The following is a 26,106-nucleotide window of genomic DNA, read 5'->3' as shown; positions in this document are numbered from 1 at the left end:
TCTTATCTCAATTTTCCATTGGGTAACTTCCTTAGAAGTTAGACTGTGGGAATGATGTGGACATAATATATCTTGACATTCTAGCTGACAAGCTAATTAAGTATGAGCTGGATGACATATCTATTGAGTAGATATGCAGCTGGTTTGAAAACCATGCTTTACAACCACATTGCTTAATGAAATTCTAGTCCCAATTACTATTGTTAAGTGAGGACTACCTGTAAACACAATTATATTTTTTCCCCATTTTGGACAAGGATATCAAGAGCTTAGATGTAGCATGGGGGATACCTGATTTGTAATACAAAAGAACACAAAGGAAATTGTAATTGATCACCAGTTGAATATGAGTCAGCAATGTGACATGACTGTTAAAAAGGTAGATTTATTTATTTATTCAATTTATATGGCCACCCATGTCAAACAAGTGACTCTGGGTGGCGAACAATCATAAAAACAATTAAAACCAAAATAGAAACACAATACAAAAGAAAATTAAATATATACAGCAGCCAAGAAATTTATAATCCATAGATATTAACATAACCAGGAAACAGGGCCCTTAACACCCTTGGGACCCCGGCCCAGGCACATAACCAGATCTTCAAGGCCAACAGGGTTGGTGCCATCCTAATGCAGTTTTAGGCTGCAAACTAGAAATATAGTTTCCCAAACACAAGAAGTAATAGTTCAACTGTACTCTGGTCACATACTACTTCAAGTACTATGTCAAGATCTGAGCATCACAGCTTAAAAAAAAATAAGAGAAATGGAAATTGGTGCAGACAAGAGCAAGAAGCACGCTCTTAATGCTCAGTAGACTGAGCACTAAGTCTTATGGGGAAAAAACAGATCTAGGTGAACTGGATCTGTTTAGCCTTGAGAAGAAAATTTGTTGATGGGGAACAGTACTCTTCAGATATATGAAGGGGTGTCACATGGAAAGCCCACCCAGAGTGCAATGTACCAATGCATTTAGTAACATAAAGGCAGATTCTGGTTCGATGTTCAGAAGAACTTCCTAACAGTAAGAGCAGTTTGACACAGTTTCAACCAATTACAATTACAAAAAGAGATGATAAACTCTCCTTTACTGAATGCATTCAAGCAGAGCCTGGACAGCCATCTGTGGGAGATGCCCAGCTTTAATTTGAATTCTACACTAAGCAGGAGTTTGGATGTGATGGCCTAAATGGCCCCTTCCCCATCTCTATGAAGCTATAATTCCCTGAACTGAAAATCACACATACACGCACACACGAAATTGTGCTGAATCACTCCTGAGTCCCAAATGGTGATTCCTATTGTTTTATCATACGGAAAATACAGAAATGGGACAATTCATAGGGATACATCCTGATCCTAGAAAGACCTAGTAAGGCTTTGGGTTTTAGGACTTCCTGGTTCTGGGGACCTTCTATCTCTTGTTCTGGATGGAGTTGCACTCCCAGGCAGATCCTATGTGCAATCTGGGGATCCTCCTGAACTTGCAGCTTCTGCTCAATGAGCAGGTGGCAGCAGTGGGGAGGTCTTTGCATAGGTTCATGTTGGGTGCCATCTGTGCCTATTCCTGGACTGAGAGGCCCTCCTCACAGTCGCTCATGCCTTAGTCATCTCCTGAATGGATTACTGCAATGCACTCTACATGGGGCTGCCCTTGAAGAGTATTTGGAGGTTCAGCTGGTGCAAAATGTGGCAGCACGGGTAGTTATGGGTGCCAGTCGCTCTGCTTTGTGAGCTGCATTGGCTACCAGTATGCTTCTGGGTGCAATTCAAGGAACTGGTGGTGAACTTTAAAGCCCTTCATGGCTTGGGACCTAATTACTTATGGGACAGTCTCTTCCCAATTGTATCTACCCATCCTGTTAGATCTGGCAGGATAGGCATGCTCCAGGTCCCGCCTGTGAGAGAGTGTCATATGTTGGGACCCAGGAGGAGAGCCTTTTCTGCTATGGCACAGAAATATCACCCCTCTGGAATATCCCCCTCCCAGAAACTAGACTAGCCATTACCCTGCTGGCCTTTCGCAAGGCACTATTTAAAAACCTGGCTTTGCTATCAAGCCTGGGGCCCTGATAGCATGGGCGAGCCTGTTTCATGGTTAGTTTGAGTGTTTATGAGTGTTCTTGGCTGCTATTTTTATGTTGTTGTTTTTTTAATTCTGGATGTTTTTATTGTTTTTTTACTCTGTTTTAATTGTTAGCTGCCCAGTCATGTATATGAGATGGCCAGCCTTTAAATTTATTAAATAAATAAATATTTATTAAAGTTCTGGGGAATAATTTCCAAGCTAGTATACATATTACTGCAACATCAAAATGAGATTCTGTTTATTTATAGGTAAGTCCCACTGTGTTCAGTGTAACCTATTCCCTAGTAAGTATGTTTCTGATTGCCACCTTTATTTGCAAAGATCTTTTCATCTACATCTGACTGCAGAATAATAGAGATTAAAAATAAAATCTTACCAAGAATAAATGTCGAGGATGCCTATTTTTCCCAGAGACTTTCATTAATGTCCCTTCTTTCAGAAATATCTGAGGAAAAAAATAGAGGCATTGATACATCATCTTGTTTACATTCAGTAGTTCAACAGGTGAATCAGAATATTCCAGATGTAAATCTAGTCCTTGCCCATCTATGCACTCATTTAATTGCCTTTTAAATGAAAGAGAAATGGCTTAACCATAACCCTAAAGTCTGCTGTGTCATATGGTAGTGAATATTGGCAAATTAACAAGGAGAACAGTTCTACTGAGCTCAACATCTACTGGATTGAATCTTTATATAAGACTCTTAATCAAAAACAGAGCTTACTCTTCCTGGTTGTAGGAGGCTGCTCTGTCCCTTGACACTGTGCTCTATGTGTACCAGTTTCTGCAAATTTTCCTGCAGACAAAAAAGAAGCAGAAAATATGATTTAATGGAAATTTACTACCTTTAATACACATGATATGCTTATGTTTGGGTGAAGGTAAGCAGTTGAAATATGCCATCATGAGTCTCCATATAATGTGATTAATAAAGAAAGAAAATTCTAGAGAAATAGGTTAGTGTAAGAATAAGCTATGACAGCATTGCTGTCTTTGCACATATGCACTGTGCTTTAGCAACTGCATCTACAGAGGGCAAACAGCTGAACTTTTATTTGGGATTCAGAAGCAGTAGAAAGACACCCTCAGTTGTTAAACCTCTCTTTACTATCACGTACATTGTCTAATGAACCAATTTGCTATGTGCAAAGATTTCTGCACTGAAATTATAGTTATACAAGTGAGACGAGAAGCAAGAGGATTCTAACATAAAATCTAAATCATAGCTACTTGTGAGAATTCAGAACCACAATGCTAGGATAACTAATACAATTTCTCCACCACTCAGAACTTTCACACTCATTGACAGGAATTCGGGCATACATTCTCTTGGTGATCTCCAATCTTCCACAACAGAGTTGTCAACTTTTTCACCACTCCTTGCTCATGTACCTCTAAAGCAGCTTGATGTGCCTCTAGCAGAAGCTTCCTTCCCTCCACACTATGAAGAGGTTTGTATTGCTGCTTTTTGCCACTGGGCTATTGATGTGCCCACAAGAGCAGTGTAAGATGCTTGTTTTTTGTTGGGTCAGATTAACACATCTAAACTCCCGCGTTTATGCGAATATCTAGCACTACTGATCATCACTAGAATACCAGGCATTTTCTGAGCATAGCTACATTGTTTAGCTTTCAAAAGAGCAATGTAATTGAGTCAGTAACATATACTTTTGTATAATCAGGAACATGGCCTTTAAATCCACTTGTTTTTAGGGTTGTTTGTTTGTTTGTTTTTTTGATCTGGTAGTGAAAAAAACCCATAGAAAAATTTGCCAGGATGAATGGCAATTGTAATAATCTTTTAAAAATGTTCAGGGTGGCTGAGGGTTCTTCTACAGCAGTGTTTCTCAAGCTCAGCAACTTCCAGATGTGTGGACTTCAATTCCCAGAATTCCCCAGCCAGCATGGCTGGCTGGGGAATTCTGGGAGTTGAAGTCCACACACCTGAAAGTTGCTGAGGCTGAGAAACAGTGTTCTGCAGCTTTGCTTATCCTGGAAACAGCTCTGTGTGCACTTGCCACAAAAGGTATGAGTTAGGCTCCTACAGAGAAGTGTCTTTCTTTCTCCAGTGCTTCCTGGAATCACCATTTGACCACACAATATCCCACAGATGTTCCAGGAGATGTCGAAGAAGGAAGAAGCAGTCCCTTTGCCATGAGACTGGTGAACACTGGCTTTTTAAAGGGCAAACACACAGAAACACACGGCTTGCCACCCTTCCACAGATTGGTTTTTGAGGGGAGGAAAATCTGCTGTCAGAGGAATTTGTGGTGAAACTCTGTTACATCCTTCCTCAGCACCCCCATCCTGAACTAGTCCAACACTGGCTCAAAGGGGAGCAGAGAGGAAATAGGGCTACAGATCCTTTTCCCTCCCCCAAACAACTGCATATGAACTTACCTGTAGAAATCTCATTGTTCCTAGAAGCCCTGTGGCAAAAGGGTTAGGTGGTCATATTTGGGCTGCAAAACTCCTGGCAACCATTAGAGAGCAGCAAAGAGTCAGGGTTTTATGCATCGCTCTGCTGCCACCTAGTGGCTGTCTGAATCTTTGCAGCACAGATATGGTAACCCTAATGATGGGGAAAACAGGGCTGTGCAAAATGGGGATACCAAGCTGTGTTTCTTCTTTCTCAGGCTGAGATTTCAGATAGGTTAGAGACTGGAGCACCTGTGGACCAAACTAGATGAGGTGCCATTCAGGAAATTAGCATTTTTAATAAGTAAACTGCAGGCAAAAGAGGGTTGATCTGGGTTAGAATATATGCAGGCCCAAAGGCTTAAAGTCTCTTATCCTCACTGGGATCCTGATCCAGATTGGATTACCCTTATTTTCTTTAACAATGCCATTCATGCAAATGTGAATTCCATGGATGTCTTTTGTTTGCTTTGGTCCTATGATTTTTGGGACTGTGCACAAAGTCAAGATGCTCAATGAGACTCCCCTGAGATTATAAATTGAATTTTAAGTGGGGAATTTTATATGTAACTTCTACAGCCACTTCATTTTTCGTACAGTTGGATGCTTTTGGATGCTTGGAACAGAAATAACTTCAAGCTGAGTTGGACTTCTGGTGATTCATATCCATGTAGTTTTCTTGGCTACAGCATGCAACTGCTTCCCTCTGGATTTTTAAAAAACTTCTCAGTGTCGCCTACAGTCCTGGGAGTTGCCCAGTATTAACCAGGGTCTGACTCTGCTTAGTTTCCAAAGCTTTTCAGGTATTGCCATCTGCTGACGCAAAAGCACTCCACCTTGAATTGAACTTGACTTCTGATTATCTCAGAATATTTTTGTGAGGTTTTTTTTTTAAACTTCCCAATCTACATTCCACCTTAGGATTCTCTGTTGGTCCCCCACCCACGTCTGATCCTACTTAACTTTCAAGCCAAGCCAAGATGGGCAAAGTGCTACCTGTATCACTAATAGGATCGGCTGTATTTTTCATCCTTTAGTAACAGGTGTGCAGCTGTGGTCTTAACAGGTAACGGTAAAGTATTAAATACACCGTGAAATTTGGCCTCCTTTTCAGAGATCAGGGTGCTCATTTACCAGACTCTCACACTATTAACTGTCGACCAGTGTTGAAAAGGTTGGACGCAATCAATGAGCACAGACGAGCTGTGAAATCTCCTGCAGTCCGCTATCTAAAATGAAACTAATGAGACCTCTGTTGCTATTAAAGAGATAGGATTGGATGGCACATGGATAAAAAAAGGATGAGATTTTAATGAATTACAGCCATTATATTCACAGCTTCCGTTCACTCTTGTAATGCCTCAATCCTCAAGTCTCTGTTGTTTGTGATTCCTTTGGAATGTTTTAATCACCCAGATGGTTTGTAGGGGCTGTAAGTCTATGTGCACGTTCAGAAGGCTCCTGCTAGCTTTGCTAATCAAAAGGCACTATGCAACGATTCCCTCTGTCTTCCTTAATGGGTCGTTTGTGGAAAGGAGAGAGAGAGAGAGAGAGAGAGAGAATATGAGAGAGAGAGAGAGAGAGAGAGAGAGAGAGAGAGAGAGAGAGAGAGAGAGAGAAGGGCTCCTTTTATTCTTAAATTGTAGTAGGATAGCCAACACCCATCTCCCACTTCCTCTGCTTGTACAAGCAGAATCCCATGTATTCCAGGACCCAGGAAGGGTGATGGTACAGCAATCTTTATTTAGAAGAACCCTTGCTCTAGAGCAGCCAAGATTGGGAATCTTTTGGGAATGAAGGGGCTCATTCAACAAGGGGGGAGGATCTGAGGGCTACAATGGTTGATTGATTATGATGATTACGTGCCATCAAGATCACTTGGAAGCTTCAGTTGATCCAAAAGGCAGCAGTCTGAGTGCTTGTCAAGAGTTTGCTGGTGGGAACACATTATACCCCTGCTTCCTACAAGCTTCTGGGTGCAATTTAAAGGTTTGGTTTTAACCTACAGAGCTCTCCATGATGTCAGGACTGCGTTCACCCACTAGAATCACCCTGATCAATTTGATCTTGCTGGGAAAAGCAGCAGGTGGATCCCCATTTTATGGAGAGACAGGGGGCTGAGGCAGCACCAGCCATCTGGAATAGTCTCCTAATACAGCTCAGGTTATCTCGACCTTGGTAGCCTTCCAGAAGCAGCTGACAAGGAAGGTTTTCCAGAGAGCATTTGAGAAGTGATGTCTAGTTTTGGAATTTTCATTTTTTAGATTGTTACAGTTTTATTATTTGTAGTGAACCATAATGGTTTACTTATTCTGTAAATGCACTGAGAATTGAGGAATTGTGGCAGGGTATAAATGCAATAAATAAATAAGTGTGTGAGAGTACACACATACCCATGGCACATCTACATTGCAACCTTAAGCTGCTCCTATCTTGTGCTCATGCCAACCTGACTCTAAACAAGCTTAAGAAAATCCTGTCTGGATTGACGCAATTTGCCAACAGCTTGCAAGGTGTCTTCTTCTTCTTCTACTACTACTACTACTTCTGTGTATTAAATTTGAACATGGCCTGATTCCCAGTGACTCTGGGCAGGTCACAAGCAAAAAAAAAAAAAAAAATTATAAATCCCCCCTAATAAAATGCATCAGTAAAAACAAGGAACAAAAGGTAGCAAAAACCAGGCAACTACAAAAAATGGACCCAAACAACCCAGAAAAGGGCTTTTTCACTCACTGTTGCCAAAGTCCTGGGCGAACAGCCAGTTCTTCAAGTCTCTCTGAAATACCATCAGAGTGAGAGCCACCCAGATCTCAGAGGGAATCTCATTCCAGAGGAGCAGTTGCTCATTCCAGTATTGGGGGTTACCACATCCTCCTATTGGACAATTCCCCTGATGTTGTGCCCTCCCATTACTGTGTTCTAGAAAAGCAATAGCCAATCATTTTCCTTTCTGTGGACAGGCCTTGCTGGAGATATATACTTTAATGTGGGAATGTAACATGAATTAAATGTATATATACAAAGTTACAGCATCAAAATGCACATATCTTTCTTGGTTGAATATGCCAATATTTTAAGAATCCTATGTGATATGTCATTTTTGACAGAATAAATAATCAAGGTACTGTTGATTTATAATTTCTGAAATTAGGACTTAGCACTCACCCCTTGTTGTATGCTATCATTGGCTCGATCTGCAAGTTCTGATATGATGAGCAAGGCCGCTGCAATACAATGGAACAAAATAGAAATTTGTGAAGCTTATAAAATAAAATTCTGTATTATTATTATTTAATTTTTCCTGCATTTTTCTATATAAAAGGCATTCAACATACTTTCAGAATAATGTACTTTCCCCAGGAGAACAAAGATTTTTCAGGATAAATACTTTATATTGTTTATATTATATAGAAACCATCACAGTTTAAACTTATGAGTTCATTTTTTTTTTTTATCATGTATCACCTCAGTCTACAACCTAAAGTAATTTATTCTGCCTCCACTGTTACAAAATAAAAACAAGAATAACTACTACAAAGGGCTAACATTAGAGACAACAGGATGGACTTTCCACATTCATTCCATGTAGCATATTATTGCAAATATAAACTACCTGTAATTAAGGTATTAGAAATTTCTAAATTAGCTCTTCCCCTTCCATATAATAGAAATAATATAATAATATAAAACAGAAGTCCCATTCTGCTTCTATAATCTCATGAGTCATAAAACAAGAGTTTCTCTTTTAAGTCTCAGATTATGTTTTCTGCTACACATGTCTGAAAGCCTAACTGGGGTTAAGTTTCTCTTTTTTGTCAATATAGTTGATAGTTTAGTTTGAATCAAGGGTCAGAATACATATTAAGAGCCGTTTAAGTGGGATACTAGAGTATATGGAACTTCTCAGAGAAAGTCCATGTACAAGAAATTTAGTCTCCTAGCTTCTTCACCATGAAGGAAAACCTAAAATTTCAATAAGGACATTTAGAATGAAGTTATCAGAAAAGAACGACTTAGCAAAATTTTCATTAAAGAACCATTAGATATACTGTTTATTCTAGACTGTCAATCTAGAATGAAGAGTGTATCTAATCTAATGAATATTGATTTCATTAAAACTTCAAAATCAGAAAACCATAGATTTCTGATGAGTGGATGGCTTCAATCCGAAGCAATATGAAATGTAGAGGTAATCTGTTTTATCATTCCCAGCCTGTGTAGAATGAGGTTGTTTGTTCACAGGCACTTTCCTGAATAAGTTGAAATTGAGACTATTTACAGTATTATGCAAAATAAATATTTTTTTAATATTTTATTTTAAATTACCTTGTGTATCTTCATATTCAGCAGAATCAGGGCAGAGGTTATTCAAGTAATCTGTGGGGAAAAATAAGATTAAAAATGTGTAGGAAGTCTCAAACAAATCATTTTTGATCTGCTAATCAGTCTTACCTATAATCATCTAAATAGCAGAGTTAAGGTCACAGTCTCAGTATCCATGGCTCTGGGGCATGGGAAGCTGCAGACCTTCTCCATGGAATGGGGTGCACCTCCAGAAAAACAGAAACCTCAGCTCCTCTCCCTTCCCATTTTGTAACCTGTCCCCCAATAAAGGAGGGAATATATACCTGCTCTGGACCATTTTTTTCCTTCCAATAACTCTTTCGTTATCATTGTTCTGCTTGGCATGACCCACAGATTTCTCACTAACTGCTCCATAATGGGTTTGCCAAATTTGTCTCAGAAACCAGCCCAAAGCATACACAGCTGACCTGAAGGGATGGACAATTTTATAGCAGCAATAAGAACACAGTTCCACATAGCTTTCCTGCATTGTGCTTCATTGTTCGATTTTAAAAAGTGTTGCAACGTTTAATGGTAGATTTCCACAGAGCCTGAGACACTGGAATGCTTTTTCACACTGTTTTCAGCTTTAATTATATTGCTGTTCAGCCAAACTCAAAGTTGAGACTATTATTGTCAGGCTTCACACCAGGACTTGGCAATAAATCAGAGCTCTCCAGACATTTAAGTCCTTATTCAGCACTTGGACTGAGTTGGCAGGAAACTCTTGGACATGACTCTTGGACATGCCAGATTAGACATTTTAGGGCAAACAAGAATGAAGCCTTAAACACAATGGTTGCATGTTCACTGCAATGCAAAGAAATCACGGATATTATACATCTCTGCTCCACTCTTTAAATTCTAGGCTTCTTCATCCTGCCCTTCTGAGTTAATGGATACTTGGTCAGTCTCTGGATGGCCTGGGGAGGTGACTGCACTATGTTTACATCAAGTTCTCTCCTTGCCAGGGTCAGCCCTTACAATTATGACTAAACATATATAGGTAAACATAAACTAATTCTCTGCAGCATTATGTTTAACTGGGAAGAGCATACACTTAGTGCTGGTGTACTTGAAACTACATACAGATACCATGAAGTAACTGATATGAACCGGAACTTATATAGTCTATATAAAAAGATGAGGAACTCTGTTCCTTGTGGAGCTCTTTGGACTAGTTACTAAGTCACTCAGGGAAGAGCTGCTGCAATAACCAATTTGCAATATCTGTGTAAGTTATACACAAAGATGTCTCTGGTGACTTGAGGCATTGCTTACCCCAGCTGATGAATCATTGTGGTTTACAATAATTTCTCCCAAATGTGCATGGGAAGTTAGAAATCCTGCAGCTGTAGTGCTTTGGCTATGCTGCAGTAGATTTTATTATACTAATTTAGTAATATAAATGAAAGCAGCAACATGGGGAGTGATACAATCCTGGCATGAGATGAAACAGCCTTTTAATGAGAAAAAGGGATATCTGTTGTCTCTCTATTAGAGGAAAAAAAGAGTTAAAATGAGAAAATAAGGTAGAAATTCAGATGTAATTTAAGCTTGTCTGAAATGAGCAAGTCCAAATAACTTCCAACTTAAAGACATCAGTCTATGTATTTACAGGGACCACTATATTCTGCAACAGTAGCGGGCTAGTTATTTGAACACTAAAGGCTATATACACTTCTATTTCTTACTATTGACACTTTTCCCCCACATGAGTGAAAGTGTATTTCAGAGTCATCAGAGACAGATAAAATTGCACTGGGATCAACTATTCAAACTCAGTGCAGACAGAACCTAAATCAATGGGTATTTTCCTTCAAAGCAGGGGGAATCATCTTTTGTGCTTAGACTGAAGTAACTCATGGATGAAGGTTATGCCAATCTATTCTCCTTCATGTCTCACAAACTTCTGCTGATGGACAGCTGCTGAAGGCAGACCCTATGTGATATAGGGTTTTTTGAAGTCCTCTGTCAACCCCTTCCCCCCAGAAAGAGAGAGAAAAGCCCAAACAGAACAGAAAGATCTCATCCAATCAGATCCAAATGCTATCAGATCTGATATCTTATTTCTAATAACATTTATACCTAGGAAGCCCACAAACAACACATAAGAGTAACAGTTACTCCTACTATTGTTCCCCAGCATCCATTTTTTAAAAATTGCAAAATGTATGCATTTACTAGTCTTCCTTCAGTGCTACCTAAGATATGAGGCACAAATTGCAGTTGCAAGTTCCATAGATATGAAGAGGTAACATTTTGATCTGTGTTTCACTAAATAAACCAGGTTCTTTTCATATGTTTTCTTCACATTATGCCTAGGAACATAAATGATTTGGTTCAAACTAAAGACATCCTCTCTTAACATGAAGAAACCTGCTAGAGATGAACAAAAGGAGTGTCATTTCCTAAGATGGAAAGTAGTGAACAGGATTGCTTAAAGTTTCCATAGCCAAATATGATTGGAGGGTATGGTATTCTTCAGGGTCAGCAAGGGCAGACAAGTATGGCTGCCATAGGGCCTGCTAAAAAATCACTTTTTTTCAGGACCCCCGCCCTTCCTCAGCTATCATCTGGTAGCTATTCAATTGAAGGGGGCTTCCCATTGCCCCAGCAATTTGTCACTGTAAGAACTGTAGGACTTTAAACACTGGCACTTAGGTTTTCTGCTTTCCCCTTCCCCTTTCCCCTTTTCCTCTTGAGTTATGTCTCCTTGCACTCCCCAAATTGTAAAGCTCGGCAAAGAACCATTTGCTTTTCTTTATCTAGAAGCTATAGAAAGCTGTCCTGCAATTTCCCAGACAGAAATATTTCCTAGTGCTGTTGGCAGATGAGTTTTTTGGGGGTTTTTTTGTGCGTGTGTGCAGAAAAACAGTTAAAATGAAACTTGGGGTCTTCTGCATGCAGACAAAGTGCTGTGCCACTGAGCTATGGTTATTTTTCAGAAGAACTGTTCTCATGCAGAAAAATCCAAGATGGTATGGGAAATGATAAATGAAAGGCTGAAATGTTTAAGTATCCCACCTGCCAAGTATTCTATGAATCACCAAACTCTCACAGTAGGAGGTTCTTGCTCCGATTCATTTAATTTTAGTCTCTTCAGGTTTGTGAGTGTTGTTATAGTAATTGTTTTATAAACCTAAAATCTATTCTCTACTCCTGTGATGGACTATTCCTGGTAATGTTCATAATACATATTTATGAAATCAATGGATACATAAGAAGGGATGACTCTGCATTAAGTTCAGTCAGCCAGTTTTTGCCAGTGAAGCATTTCAACTGTTTTGGATACCTCATGGCGTCAGAAGCAAAAATGAGATATTGGTGGATAGGCCCTAATGGTGGCTTTTCACTAGAATATATGACATACAATTCCATCGAGAATAATACATTACTGAATAATTTGTACATAGTTTTAGCGCATAATACTTACCAAGTTTAGTATTTGACTCAGCTCAGAAAATAGTAAGTCCATGAATTACTGTAAGGCAGTGTGCCTTATCTCTTTATTTTGCTTTTATTACATTCAAAATAGACTGAAATGTACTAAAGATCTATGCCATTCCCATTCTCTATTCTTTCTTATCCTGCCTTATCTAATGCTGCAAGTGGGATGTTAACTGACAGTCTTCACAATTTTAGATCAGCTTTAATGCTGTAATCCTAAACAATAAAATAGAATTTATTTTAATGTTCACTTTGTGTTCCCTTTCTCTTTTCTTCCAGCTCTCTTTCTCTTACTTGTTCTCTACCTCCTTGATTTTTCAAGAGAAAAATGAGTCATCTCAAAAGTATGCGTTGAGGGCAATTTGCAATGGCTGAATTTGCAGTTGACACAGCCTAAACTGGGAAATGAAGGCTCCTCTATTAAAAAGATGAAATGGTTTATGTCTTGCTGACCTGTGAGTAGCACATGGTACTGGAATATGCGCTGCACCACTTTCAAGAGCTGGTGTTTCACATTCAAGGGACTGCCATCACGAAACTGCTGTCCTCAAAAGAAGGGAAGAAAAAGTGTAAAGGTCAGAGCTCTAACATTCACAATCAGAAAATAATCTGAACATGACCTAGCTTTACATGAAGATAATAGTCACTTTCACAAAGTTTCACATGCTTGTAACAGCATATCTAAGCATTCTCTAACAATCAGGCAGTGGTATATGTAGTTTCAATAGTGTGCTAATAATGCTGAAATTAAATGTCAAAAGTCTTATATATGTTATGATTGAAGGGTGATTGACAAGCCAGAGATTATACTCCAAGTGGAAGTCTGAATCTTGTCTAAACGCACAGCATTTTTGAATTACCACTTATTCACTGATGCTAGCTGAACAGATCCTGCCCTAAACAAGAGGATAGGTATTGACATCTCAGGGCTAATATAAATACATAAATAAAAAGAAATTTTCAGCAGAACTAGACATTACTGTTGCACTCAAGTCTACTAGGCAAGAATTCCTCAACTTAAACTCATGACCTTTGAGTGCATTGTGGAAGTTGGACATGTGCTCAACAGTTTATCAGAGGGCTACTGGAGAAATGGATGTGACTTCATCACTGTTTAACACATCTGAGAAGGCCTGACCCACTGATCTCAACTCTACTGTGGTCTATTGTGACCAGATCACAAATAGTATTTAAAAAACCTAGATGTTTCAATTTCTTTATAAATGCAGGCAAGGATCATAGAGGTAAAGTCTGAGCAGGAAGCAGACTGCTCTTTTCCTTTTAATATATCATTTTTGGCAGCAATTTAAGACCCATTAGCAAAAGAAAACTGTTTCATCTTCCCAAACAGAAGCTCTGAATTTAAATAGCAGCATGGAAAAATACACATGGACTTAGCTGAAAAAACAATGAGGGTCACCATCATTTGATTCACACAGTTCAGAACAGTTTATCACAGAGCAGAGTCAGGGGTGAGGGGTGTTGCATAAGTTATCCCTGTCAGGGACATTGCAGTGACGTCAAGCACCAGCTTTGGATTGTTGTATTTCCAGCTGATTTCTCTGGGCTCTTCTAGACATCAAACTTTCCATTGTCTAACTCTTCTCAATCCAGTTTAAAATTCACCCAGGACTGGTCTTAGAAGTTTTGACTATTTGCATATCCATTTAGACATCAAGCAATGAAGAACATTTTCACATAGTGCCATATTAAGGTATTTGTAAGTCCAGAGCTCACAGAGAATTGTCAACCAGTTAGTGCTGGCCCTTTCTGGCCAGCCAGTGCTTGCTGGCTATCTTTTCAAGCTAGCCAGTCATCGAATGCCCCTGTTGTATGTCTTCAGCTTTCATCATGCCTGTACCTAGAAGAAACTCCTGTTCCCCTTAGCAAAAATAAATTATTAGTACTCCTCTCTTCTGCCCTTCATGTTTTTTTGTGTATTTATTTATAACACCGGGGCAGGAAGTTTGGGAGGCAGCTGTGGTAGAGAAATTAGATGGTTAAAGAATAGAAAAGAATGCATTAAAAATCCTCAGGACCTTCCTATTTCTATTTCACAATGCCCCATTGCCTTCCAAACTCTTAATGCTGGCATGCTAGAAACTCTGCACTTGGGCTCCTTACCAATGGCACATGGCTATGATGGGATCCCAGGTGCTGGAAGATGGGGTAAAACAAATTTCCCCTCCAATACCAGAGATGGCTCCTTTGAGCACAAGGATGACGCACTGCTGTTTCTGGAGTGGCATTTGCTATCTTTTAATAGCATTTCCCTGTTCAACAGGGACATGTTGAAATTACTCAGTTTACTATTTATTTTATTATTTCAATTGCTATGGCCACCCATCTCAGATTCATGACTCTGTGCCAGATCCACTATGTGGACCAGACCAAGAAATCAACTCCACAGGAAGTCTAAAACTACTTTTACTGTGATTGGTTATAATAACAGAATCTTGCAAGTCTGATTGTGTTGCACCTCCTCCCCTTCTTATGGATCAGGGAATTAGGGAGGTGTCTGTCTAAGCTGCTTCCAAACATTATCTGGATGTTCTGGACTCAAAACAAGTTTTACTCCTTTTTGCCTTCGAAAACCAGCAAGGCTGGGGCCAATCTAATCTCTGGGAGAATGATACATTCCAAAAAATGAGTGCCATGACAGAAGAGGCTCTCTTCCTGAGCCCCATTGGATGGCATTCCCTAACAGACAGGGCCCGGAACATGCCTTTCTTGCTGGACCTAATGGGATGGGTAGACATATTCAGGGAGAGGTGGTCCCTCAAATAACCCTACCCCATGCCAGGAAGAGCTTTGTAGATTACTACCAGCACCTTGAATTGAACTCAGAAGCATACTGGCAACCAACACAGCTTGTGGAGCAGAGGATAACATATGCTGAAGTGCACATGACTGCCCACACTGCTGCATTTTGTACCAGCTGGAGTTTCCATGTGTTCTTCAAGGGCAGCCCCATATAAAGCACATTCAGGAGGTAAGCAAGGCACGAGTGACTCTGAGCCCAGCCTCCCAGTTCAGGAACAGGCACAATTGGTGCACAACATGAAGCTGTGCCAAGGGCCTCCTGGCCACCACTACCTCTTCCTTGAACAGGAGCCGTGAGTCCAGGAGAACTCCCAGATTGTGCACTGATTTTGTTTGGAGAAGTGCAGTCCCATCCAGAATGAAGATAGAAAGTCCCTGGAACCAGGTGGCCCTAGTATCCAAAGCCACTCAGTCTTGTTAGGCTTGAGTTAAAGCCTGTTATTTCCCATCCAAACCCCCACAGCCTCCAGTGGTTTCATGGAGATGTTAAACAGGCACAGATGGAGTACTGAGTCCTGTGGAACCCTCTTTAGGAGATGGTGGAACTACCCCCATTGGTAGTTCCTTTACCTCCTCTACATTGGTAAAGGAAAGTCCCTGGTTGGAATGATCACTAGGGGAAGGGTTTCTCTTTCAGATGTTGCACCTTTGTTTTGAAAACTCTCTGTTTTTATTCCATTTCAGTATTATCTTCTATTTCCTGCGAGAAAAATGATAGTATAACTTCAAACATTACTATTATCATTATTATCATCATCAGTAATGTGGGGCTTCAGTGGTTCTCCTCCTTTCTCTGGAGTTGGTTCCAGTTGGCATTGGTGGGGAGGAGAGATTGAGCCTGAGGCTCTTGCTTTGCAGGGCTTCTCAGACCTTAACACTTCCCCTCCCTTACGTAACATCTACACAAAAAGATAAATAGACAGATTAACTGACAGCACAGGAGCCAGCATCATCAGTATGTTCATGATACCCAGTTGTGCAACATGACCTCAGGCCAAACTGTCAAGAACCTGTTCCAGTGCTTGTAGGCCGATGGGATCTAGGTGGGGAGAAACAAGTGCAGGGTCAACTCTAGCACGACTGAATATCTAAGAATACAAGAACCTTCTAGTTCTTGATAGGGTTGTACTACTTTAGGCACAAATTGTGCATAATTTGGGAATCCTCCTGGGGTCTTTTATGAGCAAGTGCAGCTATGGCCATCAGAGCCTTTGTATAGATATATTGTATATAGTGTGCCAATTATGCCTGTTTCTGGATCAAGAGGCCCTACTCACAGTCACTCATGCCTTGATCACATCTTGTTTGGACTGCTGCAATATGATCTACATGGGACTGCTCATGAAGATGATCAGAAATTTCAGGTGGCCCAGAATGCACCAGCTTAACTAGTTATGGGTATATCTCATTTTACCCACCTCTAATTCACAAGCTTCATTGCTTACTGGTTGGCTTCCAGATGCAATTCAAAGTGTTGATTATCACCCATAAAGCCTTTCATGGTTTGGGGACTAGGTACACTTGAGATCACCTCTCCAACTATTTCTGCCCATTCAGTAATCTGGCGGGTCAGTAATCGGCAAAACAATGCCACCTTCTCAGAGACATGCCTTCTCTATGTTGACTTTTGCCTTTTAGCAGAATATCTCCCTTAAAGTCCATATAGCCCCAACCCGGTTGTCCTTCAGGAAAGCCATGAAGACCTGGCTTTTCAACTGCTCCTGGGACAGGGTGATTTGTGGTCCCACTAATGTATGTGTTTGGCCGTTTCCTGATATGTGTGGTTTTTATTTCCTTATTGTTGTCTTTGTTAAGCCTTTTTCAATTGTTCTTTTATCTTTGCACACCACCTAGAATTGCTTCAGCAATGGAGTTAATTAATAAATCAATTAAATAAATAAAAATAAATAAAATCACATCATTTCTATGAAGTTTTTGCATAGCTCATCATTTCTCATGCTTAAAAGTAAGCTGAACCAACTGTTTCCCCTTCCTTCCCCTTCTTCTCTTGCTTCTCCTATGTCTAATTTTACATTATAATTTCCTCAGGGTAGGAAGCCTCATAGTCAGTTCAATGGTGATAAGCTACAGGACCTTTCCAAAGGCACAGGTCTCTACAGGTATATCTGTCCTGGTTGATGGAATGAAAACTGCTGTCTGTACAATCTTAATCAACTATATTCTTGATTTTTACATATTTCACAAGGGGAGCAAATTTGGCCATTTTTTAAATCACAATGGAAGGGAAAACTACGCGTGAGACATGTTCAGAAAACACACTGCTCCCTCATAATGGATCATATTCACTTTTGATTAGAATCAATTTCAGGACTGATTTTCTTCCTTCTCTCTTCTTTAATTGCTTTAATTACTTTTACATTTACTCATGTTTGGATACCATTCTGCCTGAGAAGATGAGAAATCTCTCTTTCTCAGTCTCTCAATCTCTTTGTCACACATACATTACATGAAACTCCTGAGTTCAAATTTATGGGTAAAATAAAAATTCCATTAACTCCAACTGCAGCAGAACTGAAGGGCAGCATATAAGGCTAAGACAACAACATTAGCGTGGCAACCCTTATCCCTTATTTAATAATAGGGACCACAATGTTCCCATGAAATATATCTTGATCCTGCTTCCTGGGACCTTGCAAGGGAAATGAGGGAGAGCACAGAATAAAAACCACTGATATTAACACACACAAGCATTTTCAGAAGTGCTGCACAATATCAGCAAAGTCTGACAATGTTGTGAATTCCTCCCAAAGGAACTAAACACACTTGATTGTGAACTATAAACTAAAAAGGGTCCAAAACTATTTTGGAGGGCAGGTCAGGTACAACTTCTGAGATATTTTCCAGGTACACAAATGGTCAGAACTGGATAAGGAAGAATGCTTCATGAGTGCTCCTCAAAACTATACTAGGGACAAAGGATGCGGCACAATCCCAGGTTGGTGCAATCTGTGTGCGCAGAACAGGATTGAGCATAGGGGAAATGCTCTGGATACATACATTTTTGGTAGTGATGGTGGCAGAGATTTGGGAACACCTCAATGTTCTGAGGTGAACACCTCAGTGTTTCAGAGTGCTCAGGCAGTAAACAGGAGCTGGAGCAGGTCAGTGGTTTCATCAGCAGTCTGTTGAGTCTTAGGAGTTCATGGTCACCATGACAACCATGGACCTGACTCAGATTATTGAGGGCCCAACAACAGCTTTGTTTTTTGTCTCAGGATGCTAAAATCAGTCTCTTGTTCTAAAATTACTCCCTCATATCACCCCTTGATTGCCTTGGAGTTCTCCACAGCTGCTCCCTGTCACAAGGAGGTAGGACTTGTTTGATCATTTTTCAGAGTAATTTTTTAATGAGATGGGCTGTGACAAATTTGATATATATAAAAAAATGCCCCCCAGATGCCTAGTGGACCCTGAGGAGTTTCAGGGGGAGTTATGGGTTGTTCCTGAGGGTTTGATACACAGTTCAACTGATGCCTTAGTCACTGACTGGAATGAGAGGGTGACTTTGGCCTTGGATCAAATTGTGGCTGTGTGCCCTCTCTCTGACCATGTATCCAAAGGATTTCTCTGGTCTCCAGAAGAACTTTGGGAGATGAAATGGCAGAAGAGGTACCTAGAATATCACTGAAGGAAGGCAAAGAATGAAACTGACAAAAACACAGATAAGCGCCTTTATTAAGAATTATCTTTGGTGATAAGAGTGACAAAACCTATTTTTCCACTCCTATCACATTTGCAACTAGCAGCTTTATTCAAGATGACCCAGTCCTTCTTGGGGAGGGAGAGGCCAGAGGACTATCTGCATGCCATTGTGAGGACAATTTGAGGCATATGAAGAGTAGTCACTCAGATCCATTTTTAGCTGGATTCTGGCTGTGCACGTCCCATGGAATTGACTGAGGCATGGTTTAGCTCAGTTATCTGTTGAGATGAGTTTGAGCCTTTTTGTCCTAAAGAAGGGGATAGGACTGCAAGCATAGTCATCTGTGTCTTAGATCTATGTCCCTCCTGGATGGTCAAGAGATGATGTGGTTGGGATGAGGTAAAGGTAAATTCATTCTTGAGTAAGGGGATAGTCCCACCTATGTTTCAGGAGTGGTGGTCTATCAGTATTAGACAATTTTCATCCTGAAGCCAACGTGCTATTTTTAGGGAAGGTGGTTGAGAAGTTGGTTGGATTGCAGCTTCAAAGGGACCTGGAGGAAGTATCCTCCTGGACCACTCAAGGAGTGGGGAATGAGGAGCATGGTATGGCTGTGGTTCTCCTTCCTCTAGGGTAAGTTCAGGTGATGGAGGTTGGGAAAAATCTAGTTCTGAGCCCCTGCTTTATGGGATTCCTCAGGGCTTTATTCTGTCCCCACTCCTATTTAATTACATGAAGCTGTTGGGTGAGGTTATCTGTTGACACTAGGTTATTATCAGTACACTGATGATACCCAGTTAATACATCTCTACCCCTAGCTGACTAAGTGATGTCATCAAGTTTCTTTCTCAGTGTCTACAATCTGTGAGGGCTTGGATGGGATAGAATTAGTGTGCAATCTAGGAGGCCTCCTAGACTTTTGGCACCCGCTCAAAAAAGCAATTAGAAGCCATAGCCAGGAGGGCTTTTGCATAAACGCGTCTTCCCCACCAATTGTGTACATTCCTGGATCAGGAAGCCCTGCTCAGTGTCACTCATGCCTTGGTCACTTCTTATCTGGATTACTGCAATGCAGTCTACATGAGGCTGCCCTTGAAGACCACTCAGAAGCTGCAACTAGAATGCACCCATGTAACACCACTACTTCATGAGCTGCACTGGCTCTCAGTAAGCTTCTGGGCACAATTCAAGGTGCTCTTTGCCACCTACAAAGCCCTTCATGGCATAGGACCAGATTATTTGTGGGACTGCCTGTCTCCAATTATTTCTGCCCATCCTATAAGCTCCATCGGGGGGGGGGGCATGCTCCATGTCCCTTCTATTAAGCAATGTTATCTGATGGGACCCAGGAAGTGTGGCTTATCTATGGCTGTGCCTACCCTGTGGAACAGCATCCCTCCTTTCATAAGGTACTGGAGGTATTTGCTTCCCAAAGTCACCCTGCAAGTTGTTCAGCCAAATAAATTAAACAAATAGATAAATAAAATCGTGTTCAGCATTTCAGCTGAAATATCCCACTTAAAAAAAAAAAAAGGAAAAAATATTTTGGGAAGGCACCAAAAATGGTAGCTAGTCACCCTCATACTTCCCTCACTGTATTTGTCCATTATGCAGGAACATTAACAAAATTACTCCTTGGAACAGCTGAGGAGGATAGAGGGATGGTGGCAAGGTACCATGACACCTTAGCTATAGGAGGATAGAAAAAAAAAAAAAATCTCAGGAGCTGGTAGCTAGGATAAAGCAGGAATTTCTACCAATGGGAATGCACCCACTCACTTTGAAACCCACCAGTATCAAAGAAATTTGAAGAAATACTGCTAAGAGTATTTCTGGGGGCAGAAAGGAAACTGATAGTTAATTGGCTCATCCTTCGAAGAGCAAAAAAAACCTATGGCATTGCGGAGCCACAGGGCCACCACACTGTGCTCTGCCTGTTACTATGTGGGCATCAGAAGGGCTTTAGAATGTGTGTCTAAGGAGTTCAAGCAGGCCCTTTCACATGAAGCAGTACAGGACTGATAAACCTAAACCCAGTGCCTGCTAAATCCATCCGTCATACATCTTGATTGAAAGCAGGTTCCCAGTTTTGATGTATGTGCATAAAATATCTTCTTGTCAGGGGGCATTGTGGAACAGTTATGATTTTCCTTAGTATTATGGAACTACTCTATATACATACATGTTTGAATGCATGTAGGGCCTTTCTCCTGCTCACTGTTCAGTTGAATTGAAAAAAAATATATATACAAATGCTTTTCTGCTGTCCCATCACAAAATGTCTGCATCCACGATTTTCTGGGGAGTAGTAGTAAGTATTATACCAGTTGAAGTCTACAGCATATATATGCTCCAAACCTCAGAGACACATATGTTTTACTGAGCATTTGCTGATTACTTTTCTTTTTCTTGGGCCAGGAGAAAGTTTGATAAAGGCTTTGTCTTTACTCTATGGCAAGAAGAAGGTGCAGTCCACATGGCAATGTAGTTTTAGATAATTTGAAAAACAATTATTGCAAATTAGATATCTGCATTTTCACCAAGGTCTCCACAGAGTTTTCTGGCAGATAAATATATTCAACAAATGTTGACGAATGGTTGTTTTAATGAATTATCATTATTAATATTTCATATATGCTGCAGAGGGAGACATAATACATATTTCAAGCAGCTGACAGCCAAAGCAACATTGGAAATACAGTAGCTGATTTATTCTCATAACCTTTTCTGTCAGATAAGTAAATATTACCATGTCTCCTCCCTTCTTTACAAATGGAAAACTGATATATATTCAAACTAAGATTAAACATGCATTTGCATCAGAAATCACACCAGCCACACAGCAAGAATCAGAAAGGAGGGTTGAATCATATACCATTTTTTTAAAATCAAGAATGGAGATAACTCACAGCTGAAGCCATTCAACTGATGTGGCAAAGTTTATGCAGGTAGATGGGTCATTCATGTGTACATTTGGAATTTAGTTGAAGATGGCCCTGACAGGGCTAAATCTGGCATGCAGTTCCAGGCAAAGATCTGCTTCAGAAAACCAGGAGAAATGGAAGGCAAGAATTACGGGCTGAATTGCATAGAAAAAGTTTGTAAAATGCAGGCCCGATGCCAGAAGGTGAGAGATACATGAATATGCCAGCAAAACATTTTGGGCTGGCACTAGACCCTATTAAGGTTCAGTGACTTAGATATGAGAGACGTGTGTTCAGATCAGTATTCTGATGTAAACTGAGCATCCATGATTTAAAACCATGTCTCTGTTCCTCATGGGAAATTGTCTGGAGGTTGAGTCATGGCAACTGGACTTCTTTTCTTTTTCTTTTTGGTTAGAGACGTTTCATTACTTATCCAAGCAGCTTCTTCAAAAAAGTTGGTTAGGGGGACCGCATATAAGTCTTCCTGGATGGCTGTGTTTCTTACTAGCATGAGTATCATACTCATGAGTAGCATGAGTATCAGTTGATCATGCTAGTAAGAAACATAGCCACCCTGGAAGACTTATATGGGGTCCCCCTAATCAACTTTTTTAGACTGAAGAAGCTGCTTGGACAAGTAGTGAAACGTCTCTAACCAAAAAGAAAAAGAAAAGAAGTCCAGTTGCCATGACTCAACCTCCAGACAATTCCACCTGGATGGCTGAGAATCTTCATAAACTCATGGGAAATTTAACATGCAAATAAAGAAGATGCAAATCTTTTTGCATGCTTTTATGGTATTGCTATTAATACTTCCCATATGGAAGAAAAGAGAGGCAAAAACATATACAACAGATAAAACGAATATGGCAAAAATGCTGGAGGTGATGAAGATGTAAAATGAGAACAAACACCCCTGGTCAATAAGTCAAAGTTATAGGAATAGAAAGAAATAAGTTATAGGGCGTTATCAGGAAATAAAAGGGATAAGAAATGCACCAAATTCTATATATCAGTTACCAGAGATGGAGAACCCAGTGAGTAAATAACTACTGAATTAGAATTCTTGCCATTCCCTTCTCCATGGTTGCCACTGCATGTGAGAATGAAAGAGCTCATCTCTCTCTCTCTCTTTCTGTTAAAGCACCTTATATTGTATATATGCTCCATGGAAGGTGGGCACATAGCCTTAATAAGTACTTGTACTCCTCCTGATTTACTTCCTTCTTAAAGCCATTCTTGAAGTGGACTGTCACTAATGTCAACTTCCATGCTCTACCCTCTCAGCTATTTTAGAGGGGGAAGAAGGAAAAGAATCAGAGAGAGAATTGCAGAAATACAACAATAATCAACATGAGGTACAAACAGACAGAGACTTTACCTCAAACTCTTTAATGACAGTATCCAGCTCGGAAGATTTAAGCCGGGCATCATCCAGCAAAGCCAAATTCCTATCAAACTGCATTATGTAAGTTGTGTGGTGATTAAATCCTGATTCTCTGGAGATGAAAATATCAGCCACTTTCTGATGTTCTTCCCTAAAGCCATTGAGAGGTAAGGAAAAAGAAAAAAAAGAAATAGAAAATTCTCCACATTTAACTTAGCTGCTCACAGATATTCTTTTTCATCAGAATTTTTTAATGGCATTAACCAAAAGTTGGACTCATAGAGAATAACTCTTGTTCTAATGGTAAGTGCACATATCTTGTAATGCTCCAGTTTAATACAATGCCCCAGTTGGTCCTGATGCCTGCTAGGGAGCGCAGATAGTAAGGGATTTACTTGGAAATACTTGGTAAGCCATAAGATATGACTGGTAGTATGAAAATGACATGAAAATAGTTAAAAAGCAAAATAGTTAAAAAGCTTGTATATCACCTTATTTTCTCTAGTTCAGTATGATTCCTGCTCATAGGCATAGAAGGTACCTATACACTTCTGTATGTTGGGATCCTAACTTTCCAGCAAAATGAAGCAGTAGCTGAATGACAGAGTAAACATACCTAGGATTTACCAAAGACGAAACCACTGTGTTTTAGTAGCCAAATACATAATTCTTGATCTGGATTGATTGTGTGCAATGCAAATTTTTGTTACAGATATTATGTAAAGGCTTTATATTTTAGAGTAATTCAGGTAGATAAAACTAAGCAAATTGTATTACCCTTGTTATGTCTGATTCTCTAATACTTCTGAAGAAAAGATATTTACTGTTTCTGAAGATTTCTAAACACTGGAGTAGAGATGCTGCCTTAGGTGACACTCAAAGCCCCATCAAATTATACCTACCAGTTGAGAACTTTTTCTTCCAGTTCCCCCAGTATTTCTTGGTGTAGATTGTAGATTTCTGGGATTTCTTTCAGTCCTTCCTTGAGCTTTGTTTCATCATGATCACTGTCATACTCATCTCCCAGCACTTTTAAGGCAGCTTCATGGAAATCCTGCAAACACACAATTTGCAATATTATCTGTCTTTAAGCATTACAACTCTTGTCCATATCTTGGTCAAGGCTTCTCTTGGTTAGTGTCATTGCCATTTTGGCTCTCTCTTGCTAGCTCACTTTTACTTAGCCTAGTCAAGGGCAATTCAGATAACGAAGTTTTGATGTGGGACAATCTTCTCATACAACCCCAAGTTAACAGTTTATGAACTTTTCAGGAATGCATTTGAGGGAGCACATTCTTCACAACAGAAAGACATTCATGAAAGTGTTGCTTACAGGAAATTGGAGAATCTAGATAAATGGAACAGGTCAGACAAAGACAATTTCTTTGTTTCAATCAGTTCTCACTATATTATCGCTAAAAACAAGCATTTTGCTAAAATCTTTTTTTCTCTATCATTGAAATAACATTATTTGTTGCTCAAGCATGAAGTATATAAACAGGAAATTTACAAGCATCATAAAATTAGGTTAAAATTTTCAATATTTCATTAATTAGTTTAAGTAACCAAATGTACTATATCATTTTAAAAACTACCAATCTTGTTAAAATCCAAGCAATGTATCATTATGAAATCAATAGTCAACACAGTATAAATCATAAAATGAGATTATGAATTACAGTAATTTCTGTTCAAGCAGTAAAGATTTTACGTTAACAGATAATTTAACGTAAAATCGGATGTGGTACAAGCCTATTTATAGAGTTAAAATCCAAAAATGGCTTCTAAGCTGAGTTAAATTCTGTTTCAGATTCTCTTTTAAAATATCTGGTTATTTTAGATGTAGAGGTATACCCCCAGAGCTTAATTAGCCATTCTTTTGCAGAGAGGATTAAGAGTACTTCCCCATGGGAAGTATAAAATGTCCTTGCAGCAGTTAGCAAACACAGAGCTAGTTTAGTATACTCTGTGGAAATGTTTAACAGAAAAATATTTAACAGAAAAATAGCAAGTGAGAAAGGAAATTCAAATTTTAAAATTTGTTTCTCTATTATGAATAATTTTTCAAAACTGTTGAGTTTGTCACATTGCCACCAAATATAGAAGAATAATCCAACCCAATCACTGCATTGGCAACAATTTTTAGAAAATGAATTGTCCATTTTAGAGTAATACCAACAGTAAAACTTCTTATACCAGTTTTCTCTAAGTACAATATAAGGTGTGAATTTAATATTCTTTTTCCATTGTAATTCCCATTATTGTATCTAAATTCAGCATCCTTTTGATCATGGTCTTTAACTTGTTCAGTCCTGAGTCATATTTCACCTACAGTTTACAAATAAAGCCACTAGACCCTCCACATTTTGTGTAATGAGCTTTTCAAATTCAGACACATCTCTAAGTGTTCCTCCTTGTTTTTGCAGTTCTTTTCAAGTTATACTCAAAGTCTCAGAAGATTTTGCTTTATTTCTTTACTTTATTTGTATGTTTTGTTTCAAAGTCCTGGCAAGCTCTGATTCTGATAGTTCTAAAGTTCTGAACATATGTCTTCTTTAAGGAGCTGTATGGAAGCTCAGGAGATTATGGTCTATAGTAAGAGTTGAAGACCACATACTTCTTCCTGGGTAGACTCCAGTGTGACAGCATCCAATCCTTCTGGATCACTATTAATAACTTATCCTCAGCTTAGTTAGATGCTTTGTAATTACAAAGTTTTGTGCAATTATAATCTTTCAAGAGAAAAAGGTGGAAGAAAGTACAGTTTGATATAATCAGCTCCACCTATTCCAATCCTTTGTTCCACCTATCATAAATTGTTCTGTGCCCCATCAAGCCACTAGAGGTACATCAGTCATACTGACCAAATAAATTCAACTCATAACATGGCTTATTTTTTCATTCAAGTTAAAAAATGCTTTAATTCAGTGCATATTTTTATGTTAGAGAGAGGCTAAAAGAGCAAAGAAAATGAACACTCCTTTTTGGTGATGTACA

The 26,106-nt window shown here is 39.5% G+C and overlaps 1 protein-coding gene across 4 annotated transcripts in view; it reads right to left on the bottom strand.

The window, feature by feature from the left end:
- Nucleotides 1–26,106, bottom strand: part of FGD5 (FYVE, RhoGEF and PH domain containing 5) — a 153,955-nt gene that overhangs the window by 28,785 nt on the left and 99,064 nt on the right. For 3 of the 4 annotated variants that reach the window (XM_088134288.1, XM_088134286.1, XM_007429460.4), the window contains exons 6-12: nt 24,012–24,163; nt 23,104–23,260; nt 12,762–12,849; nt 8,841–8,891; nt 7,680–7,738; nt 2,818–2,889; nt 2,469–2,537 (exon numbers count right to left, since the gene is read on the bottom strand). In XM_088134288.1, the coding sequence (XP_087990414.1) occupies nt 2,469–2,537; nt 2,818–2,889; nt 7,680–7,738; nt 8,841–8,891; nt 12,762–12,849; nt 23,104–23,260; nt 24,012–24,163 (648 nt within the window). The remainder of the gene's footprint in view (nt 1–2,468; nt 2,538–2,817; nt 2,890–7,679; nt 7,739–8,840; nt 8,892–12,761; nt 12,850–23,103; nt 23,261–24,011; nt 24,164–26,106) is intronic. The other variant, XM_088134287.1, reaches the window with a different exon arrangement.

The sequence above is a fragment of the Python bivittatus genome, unplaced genomic scaffold (assembly GCF_059951505.1).
Source record: "Python bivittatus isolate LINGU-HERP-01145 unplaced genomic scaffold, Pbiv_v1 ctg000080_np1212, whole genome shotgun sequence".
In the NCBI taxonomy this organism is placed as follows: Eukaryota; Metazoa; Chordata; class Lepidosauria; order Squamata; family Pythonidae; genus Python; species Python bivittatus.
The sequence above is the reverse complement of the archived record's forward strand: the minus strand, read 5'-3'. Positions and strand labels throughout refer to the sequence as shown.